The sequence below is a fragment of the Anopheles nili genome, chromosome 2 (genome assembly GCF_943737925.1).
Source record: "Anopheles nili chromosome 2, idAnoNiliSN_F5_01, whole genome shotgun sequence".
Lineage (NCBI taxonomy): Eukaryota > Metazoa > Arthropoda > Insecta > Diptera > Culicidae > Anopheles > Anopheles nili.
Genome location: NC_071291.1, coordinates 59,214,266 through 59,228,527, shown reverse-complemented (window position 1 = coordinate 59,228,527; position 14,262 = coordinate 59,214,266). Strand labels below are relative to the sequence as shown.

Sequence of the window (14,262 nt, the reverse complement as noted above, 5' to 3'; positions counted from 1 at the left end):
GAGTCTGGCACAGCGTCCTGCGCTAAGGATGCGCCATTGGAGATAGGATAGCCGGTTCAAAAAAGACACGACCAAACCGAAAATAAATAAAAAAGACAAAATAATACCCACCGCTGGTTCGTTTTATTCCGAGCTCTCGAGAATACCTGCTCGACACGAAAGCGCAGAGCCCTTATTTGTATTGTTTGTGATCTTTCTCGTGACGTAGATTACGTACGAAGGAAGAAGGATAACAGCTTAAACAGCAAGTCTGCGATTGTGCTATGTTTGCGAAATTCCACTGTTTTTTTAAGGGGTGTTTGGTTGAAATCATATTTAAAAAGAATGGAAATCTGCATCTCAGAATACGGTTTAACGCTCGTTTATGAAACATATTACAGTCTTATCGCAATAATAATAGGAATCCAATCAACGTTAATGAGTATTAGATATTAGCATTACCAAATAGTCCAAATTTATATGATCGCTCTGCTTACCTGCAATAAACGGTAGAATTTCGTGAGATTCACGTGAATAAATGTGATACACGATCTCGATGAAAAACACCGCTGTTCAAATCCAGTAGTTGAATCGCATAAAACTGTGAGCACTTGAAATACTTCACCGTGTTTAAAACACTCTATCTACGTTGCTTAAATCGCTGTTCACGGGGAGGAAGAAACCATTTATGATAAAAAAAATACGCTTTTACAGCAACCACATCATGCAAGCATAATTTTTTATCCCCTTTTTTGGAAATGCATATTTGCGTGTGCGAAAAGGACGTACGGTTCGTCCTTTTGGTAAGGATTTTGGACCGCACAGGAGCAAACTCAACCGAAGCTTACACCGACCGCCAGGTGTGCGCAATGCAGTAGCAATCGTTACAACATTTTCTGGTCTGATTCAACCGAGGCATTCATGCAGAAGCTAGCCCGTAAGACATCAGGAGCAATTTAGTCGCACGAATCGGATTCAAAACGAGTGTGCTGAGCCAAAGAGCACAATCGGAGGAGTGAAAAGAAGCTCTGCATTCCAGCGTGGATGTATGGATAAAATATTACAGCAGGTTAACCCGGGACGACGGCGCAATAACGTGGGAATCAATAAAAATGGACTTGATGAGGAATCTTGGCTAGTCGCGCTCGAGGACTCGTCGCTAGCGCAACGGTCTCGTAACGTAACATAACGATGGTAGCTTTGGGTAATGGGCGAGCACTCGAAGTGGAGCAAAATTTGCAAATGGAACACTCTCAGTGCCTTTGCCTGCTCCATTCGCCACATTAGTGCTGCGGGAAACCACAGGAAGTTTTCGAACGCAGCAGGAGACTCGTCCGTTGTGGAGCGAAAACGGAAACATCCCTATTGTTGGGCGAACGGACGAAGCCACCACTCAGAAGCAGGAAGCTTATTTGGTTCAGGGGGCCCTGATCAGGGTGAGGTTCTGCAAAGCTGATTTATCCAATCACTAATGGTGGGAGACGGACGGACGGATGGTTGCAGTCGTTGGCCCCGATCGACCTCCGGGTTTCGGGATGATATAGGCGAAAGCTTTTACACCGAATTATCCGTGCCCCTGGCGCGACACGCTGCGGACTCCCCGAGGGTCGGGCAATGACACGAACATTTCACTTCCGATTACCCAAGAAAATCGGAATAATGTGGGATGGCAATGTCTGAGTTCAATTCTCAAAGGGGTCTTCCCTCGTTATGCATGGCCTTTACAACCTTTTACAACGAGTTTTCAAACTTCCAGGATCGCTTTTTGAACACCAGGGAATTAAAAGTTTCCATCAAATGGTACTTTGCAATAACTTCGTTCGTTGGTTGTGGCTTGTGATGAATTGATATTGCAAAATAAAAAAAGAATAAAATGGTTATTTAACACTTTTGTCAATTTTCGTTATGCTTTTTTTGGATAATACCATTGCTAGCTGCACCCTCCGTATAGCAGAGTAATCTCAACAATCCTTTCAGATTATAACCCTTCACTACCATCTTCAGACGGGTAACATGTCTTCCTGCTTACTCGCATCATCTTTCTGTAACACGGCTACCCTATTGAAGCAACACGTTGCCGGTGCTGTGAAGAGTAAACGAAAGAGCTGCTTGAATGGATGAAGGAAGAAACCCATCCAGACAGGATGTGTCGTTGGAAAAAAAAAACGAAACAAAAGAGGACATATCCGCCCCTGTGTATATGCTCCGGGGGGTAAAGTAGGTACAGAATGGTGAAATAGAAAAGGAAACCACATTTAACTATTTTTCTATTGCAGCCTTTCATAGTTAGGATCTAGAATAAACGAGTAAAATCGCTTGAGAAAGGTCTTAACTTCAGAATACGCACATTGGGATTTGGGCCGCACTGACGTACATGACGATGCTGTTTACATAACAGGATTTGACGCTTCACCGTACAGCTATCCTTAATTCGCGTTTTACCGTTTTGATTGAGCAGTTTTTTAGGCTTAACATGCGAAAAAAGGATATTGGAAAATACCTAAACAATGAAGGAGCCCAACCGCAAAGCATTGAAGTTTTTGCGGAGTGTTATCCTTTGATTGAGCAAGAGCGAGAAAAAAAAAATAAAACAAAATCCCACACAATCCCACCGTTGTCTAGCGTGCTCGGCTTCCCACCGCTAAAGAGCATTAAAAATGCCAAAAATGATGTTATTTTTAGGGCACCGCCATTGGCTGTAAAAATGGCGAAAAATATTGTTTTCTTGGACAGCTGCCACACCGGGAACGGTTCGATTTAGGCGGCTGTCTGCTCCTAAAGTCTCCTGTGTGTGCGCTTGCTTCTCCGTTCGTGCGGCTGTGCTAGCGTGTCTGTTTTATTCTTGGCCACCTTCCAGCTCCTTCACCGAACGCGCGCTGGAGGCGGATTTGAAGCGAAGCATCACTAGCAAATCGGTCGGCAAATATTTTCGCCTCCGGAACAGGTGACCCGGGCAGCCGGGTAAAGTTGAAACGCAAAAATAAACCCACCGACGGCTTCACTGTCCTCGGGACATAATCCACTATAAGGGGGGGCAGTTTTTTTTACGCACTCGAATCGAAACATTCCGTCACAAAGTCACCGCCGTGTCCTTCCGCTGGAGATCGCGAGATCACATTTCTAACTGACGTCAAACGTTCCGGCGGCGGTTAGGACAGCGTGCAAATACTCACACACGCACACGTACACAAACACACATGTTCACATCCGGATGGTTCTACACTGACCGTACTCCTCGTGCACACATCGAGTAGGACACGTTTTGCTTGCTTTTGCATTTTTGACTACTTCTTCTGCTGCAGCACATCGTTAACACAACGCGCACAGCCACAGAGTAGGCTGGGGGTTACATAATGTACTGACATGTCCTTGTACACGACGTCCACGGCCTGCGTCGATTGCTCCGGGCCAGTGAGATAAACAAACCGAGTGGATGGCGAAGGAATGCGCTCAAAATACGTGAAGGCGTAAGTCAGTACACAAAACCTTTTCTCGCCGACGTGTTTTCACAGCCGTACGGTTGACTGCATCCGTCACTAGTCACCGGCAACCGGCGAAAACTGTGCGCGTTGACAGCCCGCGCGTGCAGTGTCCTGCGGGGTGCGCCAGGATCCTGAAAGAAAAATCGATACTTTTCGCGTTCTGTCCCCCCGGTCAACTGGGATGCATCGAACGAGCCACCACGTATAGCAGGGACCAATGGGATGGTCCTTTGCAAAAAAACACCTCTCACTTTAGCGATCTGAACACCTGCCTGGCGTCTCCATCGAGCACATCCAACCGATGTGACAGCGAACGCAATGGCGACTGTGATTGGAGTGAGAACGGTCTCGAACAAGACGTCCGTTCGGGCCGAGCAAGCGCACCAACACAGCGGCAACCGTGGTCTCGCGGATCTCAGTGAGAGAGCGCGTGTGCACTCGCGTACCTACGCTACGGTTGGATGCTGAGACCCACAGGGATGTGGCGGTTTTTTGGAGGGTGGACAGATGCAACAGGGGTGGTTTACAGTGGGCGGGAACAATCGCTGCCCAGGCCAAGGGCTGAAGGGTCCCATGTAACAGAGCCTGACAAGGACGATTGGTGTCCCTCGCGAGGGCACGCGTTTTCGACGGTACGCAGCAGCTGACGGGATGCAAAATGGTGAAAATATTAATAGGTCAGGTTTGGTGGGGTTGATCCGCACGATTTCAAGCTTTTTTGTTTAGGCTGAGCATCAAGATTGAGAACGTGATGGAATTATGGCCTTTTTGTGAATAATTCGGGTGAAAGAATGTGTTGCGGAAGAAGTAGTTACTAGCGGCGAGTTTACGCTTCAAACGTGCTGTTAGAACGTTTTTTTGACGCATGTTTTATTTTTCAAATGAGATTGATTTCACAGCCTGCTGGGTCAAATTTGGAAATACCATAAAAACATTTTTTGAAGGAAAATATAATGACTAAACGATGAAATATTTCACCAAAACAGTCAAAACTCCCGTTGGGTTTCTTTGCAGGAAAATTCAGCTCATCGTAATCGGTTTGGTGGAAAACCACAAATCACTCTCATTCCTGCGCCTTTTTTAGCCTTCGCTGGAAAACAAGGCTCATCAATCGCACTGATCGATCAATCACTAGCGATTGAAGGGCCAACGACGCACCGTGCACTAATGTGTAACGTATTGTCGCGCCTCACGCACGTTGTTTACAAATCCGCGATTGATACACAATAATTCACCCGCAATCCACGCTCGTACCACCGGGCCAAGCCCTTTTCCGGCGTGCGGTAATAAATTGCAACCCAAAAGGTGAATCCGGGCGCACTTTCAAGGGCCAAGCACTTATGCATACCTAATGACTGACCGGCCCTTACGAAGGACGCCATCCGCAAGTGGCTGGTTGGGCTGGGAAGGGTGGAATTTTCCGTTCCCTTTTCAAGCGCGGGGAGACAAGGCCCTACCCGATGGCACCAACACTGGTAAGGACTGGACGCACGAAAGGGCGTGCGTGTGCGCAAAGGGCGCGCGTTTTCACCAACACACCCGTACGAAGATGTGCGACAAACGATGGTGGTCCCTGGAGTGCACGGGAAAACCACTTCGCCCTTCCGTGAGGTCCTTTTAGCGCTCCAAAAAAAACAGGACCTCGTGGTCTGAAGGGTCCTGCGACACCATGCGGTTTTGCTGCGCGTCGGGAAACCTGGAACCGGATTTTCAGGGTGAGAAACGGAACACCGTCGTAAAGGAAGTCGTACGCGGGGTCGCTCGTGGAAAATCGAATTTTCCAAGCCGTGTGATGCAATTATGATGGAGCGCGCTACGCCATCGTTGGGCGCCGTTCCGTTCGAGGTTGGGTAAAAATAGTTCCCCATACTGACTGACCACGCTTTGCCGGACGTCGGACTTTTCGTGGGGTTTTTCTCGCAGGTGAAAAGGTACGCTTCCTCTTGACCGTGTTTGAACAGTGACAGACCCTCACCGGAGCACCGGTAACTGTGACGCGTTTGGTTTTCTCCCCACGCGTTTGGGGACGGTCAATTTTTGTGGTTATGTAACACTGATATGACTCGGTTTTCTTTTTCCCGAGAACCGCTTTTGCCTAGTTCCCATCAGGAGTTCGGAGTTTAGTTCCGTTTGACCCTCCCCCCCCCTCCGGCAGCATCCCGCCATGTGTCCATCCATCCCCATTCCGTTTCCGGTTCCGGTAGCTCGAGCGATTTGGGTCGATAAATTTCCATACAAATAAAATCCGTTTTTCTTTTCCTCGCACCGCCCAGGCCACGCACCAACACCAACGAGCGTGGGGGAGCAAAACCACCCACCAAACGCCATGATCTATCCACCTACACAAGCGTGCGTCTCCACCGTGTGCGCGCACATACACACACCCGTGCACATACACACCTAGCCGTATCGATTGGCGGAAAAACTCGCGGGTGGAAAACTGCTGCACAGCGCCGAAAATCCGGGTGATCCGGTTAGTGGAGCGGAGATTTTCTCAGCGGCCGTCGGTGAGTGCCGTGTGTACCGGTGTTTTTCGTTGGGGACACAACCGTGCCGATTGGAGTCGCGAATTGAACTGAAGTCGAGCGGCTGGTGTGGATCCGCTTCCGAGAGCCGAGTTGGTTGGCCTTTTCACCGGGGGTTTCCGGGGGTTGATGTGGCGTTGCCAGTGGTGTAGGGTTCGCCAACTCGTGTTCCGCGTGTTTCGATTCGGTACGGCTTGGTAAGGCCATTTTCCGTGCTGTTGCGGCGAATGCAAGAACCGATAACGATGCTCGTTTATCAGATGTTAGTTTTGCGAACAGTAAACGAGTTGAATGAGCACCGTACGGATCATATTCATGATAGCTTTTGTGAGTTTCATTTGTTATGTTTTAAAATCAAATTTATGCGTACAGATCATCCGAAACAAAATAAAAACGGTAAGGAACAACTATAAAATGAATACTTATTCTTTAAAGCATGTTTTGAAGGTATGCATAGTAAATGAAATTTCTAGTTCCTTGCAGCCTTGGAATTCAATCCAAAGAAAAGTAGATTAATGTTGGTAGGTATGTTTTGCAAAAAAAAAAATGTATAATTTTGAAGCAGAAGAAAATGACTTGCCAAAGAACTCTTCATATGACATTGCGTTGCAAATCGTTACTTGATCATTTCTCGAAAAATATGTTAAAACTTATGCCCGTTTGAAACTGATTTGCAATCAGTCTGCTTTATAGTTCCTTTTTGCTTATAAAAATCTTTCATTGCTGATTGCTTTTCAAACCTGCAAATTAAAATGCTTTGCAAATTTTATTAATAAGTTCGCTGACGGATTTTAGTTAGCGACACTGTTTTAAATAGCTTTTTACTCTTACAAAATGTACAGCTAGTGAGACAAGGCTACTAACCCTGTCCCAACTCATGTGCCCTATTTCCCAGTTCAAAACGCACATGCGCCAGCGAGTGAAAATGTGATTCGTCGGTTGGACACGAAGTGCCATTCCTGGTCACTCACTGCTGTACGTGGGCTTCCGATCTAAAAGCATCCCTTAAATCCGGCATCCCCCAGCGTGCCGCTCCTTGGCTCCACACGTTTATCCCGAATTCATCCAACCCCTCACGAGAACGAGAGGGCTCTCATCGAAGCGAAATTGCGGTGGTTAAAAAAAAAAGAACATGCAAAAAAAAAAGTAAAACACGTTGTTGGAGTGATTTCGATCTAACGCAACCGTCCTTACACGGGACGGAACTGCGACAGTGTGCGTTCAATGTGCGGTGTCGGGCCGCGCATTTTGCATATGTGTGCGATGCTACCGATCCCTGCAAGGACGCGCAGGATACGTACCAAGCAGCGGACGTGCGGATCCACAAAGGAGCTACACCAGCGCGAAATTTGTTGAGTCTGGAAGGATTCTCGAAGCTTCGGTGACGCTGGCAAATATGCAACCGGCTGCGTAAACAGATCCTTTGGCGCTTCAAAAGGATCAACGATCAGAGCGTGCTCTTTCAAAACTGTGTGAAAGTATTAAAAAGCAAGCTATGGAAATCAAATTATTTAACTTTAAACACTCATTGCGGTACGAAAATTCACATCCGTGTGGTTCGCCCCAAAGAAACCTCATCCCCCATTTTCAGTAGCTTTATTATTATACCAAGTGCACGGCATATCCTTCAAAAAGGGGGATTTGTGATATTTATACACTCCTCGCTGTATGGCAGGGAGCTAATGAATGGGCGAGAAATGTTTTCGAAATCCGCCTGACGTCACACCACCACCGGGTGTGCGTGTGTGTGTCGGTGGGTGGTAGGGTGGAGACCAACGGAAAGGACAACAACAAAAAAGGGCCAGTGCATAAACACCCATTTACATAATCACTCTCCGGTACAGGGGCAAACCCGCGGGTTTCCACGGGCAGCGAACATAACGCAACGTTTAGACGCGTTAGTTTAGAACTAACGCTACTGTACACGATTTGTGCCAAAGAAAATGAAAGTACGATTTGCACCGCTTACTTGGATGATGTACGCCCGCATGTGTGCGTGCGTGTACGAGAAAATGATTTGAAGCGAACTAAGGAGGTAAAAATAACAATGATTCAAAAAAAACGGTATCACGAAACGCTAAAGATACATAATTTAACGATCGTGTCGAGTAAAACCGCTTTTACTTATTGTATTGGTGGGCGGTGAAGCCACGGGCCACGTGGGGGTGAAAGAAAAGCGTTTTAGAATTTGAAGGTGATACACCGTGACGGCGAAGGTGTGTGCCGCGTGTTGATGGTTGATGACAAAATGCTATTTCCGCCCATGCGTTTGGGGCTGAAATACTGCTACAATGTACTGCACGTTGGTAACAATGCACGATGACGTCGGCTTTTGCTTTCAAGCCTTTCAAGGATGGCGAAACGCATAACGAGCTTGTGGGAAGTGAGTCGAAGCAGCTTCTAAAATTAAATATTATAGCAAAATCCGTAAATAAGATAAAGTTAAACACATAGTAAGAATAGTTCGATATGCATATACTATGAATAGTGAAGGTTTTTACAAGTTAAGCGCACTATCGTAAGGTCCTTTTTATTTATTTATTTCCTTCTTTCGCTGAACGGCATGAATGGAAATTGGACCATATGACGTCACCACGTTTTGCGAAGATCCTGCAGGTTCGTGACCTATGGTTCCTTCCCACCCATTTATGGTTCGTTTGGCATTAAAATGAAATCATACATCATGTGTGTGTATGTGGGTGTGTGGCTATACACAAAACCAAAGCTCCAGAACGCAATAGAGCTTCGGCTCGTGCATGCTTCTTGCTTCTTCTATGATTGTCCATTTTCCATGCTTTCCCGCGCATCCTTACCATGGCGATTGCAATTCAAAACGATGGAGTACCGCTTGTCAGTGATTTTCCGGGCATCCTCTTGGGCGGCTTACGTCACTACTGCTCGCAGCTTGCATTAGCGCGATCTCAAACGCTGTTCCGATTGGCGCCACCGCATGGGTAGGAAGGAAGCATCAGACTCGCAGGAGACGAGCGCATTGACATCAATCATCAATTTCACGTCCACGGTGCGGGCGACGAACTGGGCCACTATTGCGTCTCGGAGTGGCATGGGTTTGGAACCCGTTTGGTTTGAGGTTTGGCACTCGGTTGGCACCAACAAGAGCCGCACTGTTCGCCACAATTGCTGAGGACTTTCAATTAATTTTCAATCAACGGTTCGATCGCGTTGCCTCGCGCGTGGAGGTTGATGCTGCACGATGTTCCTCTTTTTGTTGCCGTATTTCCAGCAAATACCTTTCAGCGAACGAGGATGCTAATATCGAACCGTCCATCACAGGCAGCGCTCGGGGAGTGGAGTTTTAAGGTGTTTCCATTCCTTCCACTAAAGCCTCGCTTTTTCGTTTACTTCGCTTGACAAAAAACACCCCATTCGCTGCCAACAATTGTGTAACGTTGGGCCAATGGGTTTGCAGGCTTCCATTGGAAAACCCCCATAGGCTTATATACAGCAACAACAACAACAACAACGACGACGACGAAAAAAGTGATGTAAAAATCGACGTAAAATGTGCCGGGCTGCAAATGGCATCCTCGTTTGGCATTTGGCAGCCCTTTTCCCGACCGTTGGCTTTTGCCATTAATCACACCCACAGCTTCGCCGTCACAGCCACACTGTCGACGGGATTCGGTTCGGCCACCCACCCCCTGAATTGGTCCGGGAAAACACCATCGTGTCCCGGGAAGCTCGCGCATGCCCGCCTGCGTGCGGAAGGGTGGCGAAACTTTTCATTCATTCGCTGCTTGAGAAGGTTGAGCGGTTCATTCATCGGAACCGGTTGTGTTTCGGTGAGCCTGGGCAAAGGATGTCAATCGCCAGCCCAGGACTCGCGAGCCACGGGTGTGTCCAGAGAATTAGGCTGGGCCTCGGGATCGGGAGTGCTGGCGGGTTTTAAGGACTTCTGGAGGATTGCAAATGCGTGCTGATATTGGCAAGTCCCGGTGCTGATATTGGCAACATCCATGGGAGCAACTTCACGCGAAAGGAGCCACGTTACTTTCGGCGCATTTTGCGCCGTAAATGAAAAGCAAAACGGTCAAGAAAACATGCTGCTGCTGGCCTCGTTGAGCGATGTTGACGTAGGCAGGAGATTATCGGATGTTTTGTTTGTGTTTTATCGTTATTTTGTGCGGTTTCTTTTGACCGCAAGATATTAATGGTGCCTTTTCTCTCTCTCTCTCTCTCTCTCTCTCTCTCTCTCTCTCTCTCTCTCTTCTTGTTGCCGTGTCTCGAGAGGTGGGGGGCTGGAAAGAAGTTTTTCCTTACGAAGAATGACGCGAGTTTTTGTACCATTCGGTGGCATTAAAAGGTTGGAATATTTATGAGCACGAACGGGAAGCCGATATATTGAAGGTAGAATATTTAGGGTAAATAATGTGTATTCTCCGCTTTGCGTAAACTTGCAAAACAATCGATATGTGCTTGAATTATCTATTTACATAGATTGCAAGATAGGGTATGCAATGAGTTAAAGTTCATTTGATGTTGCTTTTTCTTTAAGAAATTGATCCGAAATTTAATTGGTAAAAGTTGTGTTAAAAGAGCACCAAACCAGTAAAGTGTTACACTTCGTTTACTGCGTGATATGTCGAGATGTATTTTATTACTAAACCTACTGGCGGTAATGAAATATTCGAACATTTGATGGGTCCGTAATCGTCCTGGCTGTAACGGGCGGCAGCTGGTCGCTTCTAATACTCAATAAATTGAGTTCCCACCGAGCTTGACTGACTCAATCCACCCTGAGGATGCGATTATATCCACCAATGATGGATTATTATCAAATTGTGTATGATATTGTCTTGCCGGAGGCTCGAAATGTTGTTGTGTAACTCTTGGGACGATGTGACGTAGTGGTTTGTACATGCATCACAAATAAAGTAAGCTTGAATTGAGCGGTTCTAACAGTATTCTTGTGTTTTTTTTTTTAATTTAAGTCATATATAGGTTTAATGGTATAGTATTTATATTTTATTTACAAATAATAAAGCAAGATCAAGGTATCAGAGCAAGCATAACGTGAGATGTTAAATTGTAGTATTAAGGCACGCTCTTACGCATCATATTTTATTTCCACGAGATACTAGTGTTTCTAGAGAACACGAAACCGATATATCCAAATACGAGAGCAACTACTAAAAACCGGAACAGCTTCATTAAACCCATCGAGCAGGCCTGAAATAAGAAATAAAACAAAAAGACACTCATGAGCATAATTAATTAACGCGGTATATCTAAAAAATCTGTAAATTAATCAACAGCACCAGTGACTCATCAAGTGAATGCCGGTTGCTTGTCGAAATAAGTCGATCGTGCCAGTCAACAAAACGTTGCCTAGGTTCGTCTTGTTTCGTTACGATTGTGAGTGATTCTATCTAGTTAAGCAATTTATCTACGGGTTAAATACAGGCGGCACGCTTCCGTGTGTCGTATTATTCATTTTGTACTAAGCATTCGCGCGCGTTAATTGATTACTCACAAAAGGGCAATTGCAGATGAACTGTCTAACAACACCGTGTATGGGTGCAGATATGATTGGGTGTGTAGGTAAATGCATAAAAATCAACTACCATTGCGATGTTTCAATTTAAAAGAAATGATAAAATATTTACCTGCAATGAGAACTGAAATTCTTACAAGAATGTGAAACGCTTAAAGCTGGAGAGCTTTAAGCTGTTCAAGATGATTAGATTGAATAGAAAAATAGATTTTAAAAATTAAACCAACCGAGTGTTTTGTAACATAAAAAAACATAACAGGAATTATGCTAATGCTATTTGGAGCAAAAATCATCTTTTTTCATTTATAACGCGCTTAGTGAAAAACATTCTCATAAAGAAAGCTTTAAGCTTTCAAGATCATTAAATTGGATAGAAATGTAGATTACAACAAAAATGAAAGCGAACATTTTGAAATGTACAAAAACAATACAAGAATAAACATAAGTTGTTTAATTGCTGATGGATTATGCTACTGATGTTTAAAGCAATAATCATTCGGTACCAATTATTACGAGCTTTGTGGAAAACATTCTTATAAGAACGTGAAACGAAAAGGTGAAAGTCGAAAAGCTTTAAGCTGTTCAAGATAAATCAATTTCATAGATAGAGAGAATTTAACAAAAATGAAAGCAAGTTGTTAAAGCCATTTCCATTGCTGAATGGATTATGCTAATGATATTTGAAGCAAAAATCATCCCGTATCAATTATTATCGAGCTTTATGGAAAACAATCTGGCTTATGCAGTTTGATAAGCAATCAGCGCTTCAGAGCAAACTGTTACATCGCTCTGTAGCTAATTACCCCTTGGGGTGGGTGAGCAATTGGTTGGCTTACCAAAAACATGGCCGGTATAATTTCGCTGTTGCTCGTACGCAAAAACGCCCACCGATGGGCCCTCCTCGCCTTGGCGCGTTCCTTCCGTTCCGTTACATGCGCCGGTTGAAACAGTGGCAAAAGGCTCGCAAGGTTACCAACTCCCAGGATGTTTCCGTCGGTACTCCCACCACGAGTGCTGTTCGCGTTCGCCTGCAGCTGAGATGCTGCAAGTTGCACCAACGGCAACACCTGCAGCACAAGCTCACGAACATTGCCCTGGTGTTGCGGGCGCTGTGCATGGTTGTGTTGTTGGGGGTGCGATTGTGCTTGTGGGCGTTGTTCGAGCGCAGGATAAAGCCGTGCCGAAGGTGTATGCAGTGGTGGTGCTGCTGTGAGGCGAAAAAAAAAACGCCATTCGGTTGTGTGTTTTTTTTTGTACAAGCACGAAGCAAACCACTGAAGCAAACAAACTCACTCACTTGGTAATTGCGACTGGTGCTGCGGTTGACCGCTCGTTGGCCAATTTTCGTAGTTGATTGCAAATATAACGCACCCGCTGGACACGAACAGGTACTGGGCTGCTGCGAGCGATGTTCGATAGCTGAACGTGCGTAACGGCGTACCGTGGAGCAGAATTTCAAATCCACCGGTGGTGGCGACGATTGTGAACTCAAAATCTTGCCCACACTCGATCGGGCAGTTGTTGACGCGTTCCTCCTGTTCCTCGGTGGGGCAGGTCGTGCACAGAAAATTGCGAATAATTTCCTTCCGCCCCGGGTGGATCGAAATGTACAGCGGTAGGTCGTCGTGCGGGTTCAGTAGGGCCTCCTTTTGCAGGATGATGTGAACAGTGTTCTGAGGTTCACGAAAGTGACCCCGAAGCTTGATCCGAGAACCATACCGGAGCTCTCCTGGCAACCGCCCGACGTAGGGAAGTATCTTGAATTGTATAAACCAACCAACAGACAGGCGAAAAATTAACAAATAGTTCAATGAATAGTACACTACGCAACACACAGCTTCTCACCGGGGTAAATATTTGCACTTGGCTCATGATGCGCAGTTCTCTGCAGGCTGAGATGCGAGGCGTACACCTGAACAACGATCCTGATCGTACGACTGTGATCGCGCAACTGTGAATGGGCTCAGCTACGATCGCGGTTGGCCAGTCACCTACAGCTCGCAACCCAGAAGACGTTGGCTTGTGTGGACGAGAATTTCGAAAGCGTGACATTGAATACTTTCTGTCGGCCGCTTTCCAGCTCAAAATCGCGGGAAAAACGACAACAACCGATCGGCGCGAGAATTCGCCGCCGTCGTCCGAAATTTTGAAGTGAAAGGCAGGCTTCGCGATGCGCCCGGAGTGCTCCCAGCATGCTTGAGACTATCAGTCGCAATGATTGCGGCTTGCGCTCTTTTTCGGGCAGTTCACGTGTAGGAGCGGGTGTAGTTCGAAATAAGTTCATGGTCATCGGTATTGTTGCCAATGCATGCGGACCAATTTTTGCAAACGCCCCACTCCAGCCGACGGGACTGCTGGTGAAGAGAGTTTGGTAAATAACGATTCCTTCTCGCATGTGGGCATGGCGTTCGTGTGTGTTTTTTCTCTCTTAAAGTCGGTCAGGCGGTGAATGTCACGTGACGAAACGCGGCGTTTGGGATAAGCGATTTTGGCAGCCTGTGATTCTGGTGGGCGGAAGCTGTAAAATTGTTGTTTTTACTATGTTTGTCATCCCCAGGGTGATCTGCGGTGAAGCTGACACCGGAACATGGCGCGAAACATTGCGTAAAGGGTTGATTCGTTTGAAGCTAACGGTTGTGTGTGTAGCGCTGGAGATGGATGCGGATCCACTAGCGCAGTTAGTCATGGCAAGTTCGCATTTGAATTGCCAATGGGTCAACAGATTTCAAGGATTCAACATATTTTAAACACATGTCATATG

At 46.2% G+C, this 14,262-nt stretch overlaps 1 protein-coding gene across 1 annotated transcript; it reads right to left on the bottom strand.

Annotated features, from left to right (window-relative positions):
* Positions 1-11,068: 11,068 nt before the first annotated feature.
* LOC128721073 (uncharacterized) lies at positions 11,069-13,373 on the bottom strand. Its single transcript, XM_053814784.1, has 4 exons — positions 13,347-13,373; positions 12,799-13,258; positions 12,338-12,708; positions 11,069-11,176 (listed from the first exon to the last, which is right to left on the bottom strand). The coding sequence occupies exons 1-4, from the start codon at positions 13,371-13,373 to the stop codon at positions 11,069-11,071; spliced, it is 966 nt and encodes a 321-aa protein (XP_053670759.1).
* Positions 13,374-14,262: the final 889 nt, after the last annotated feature.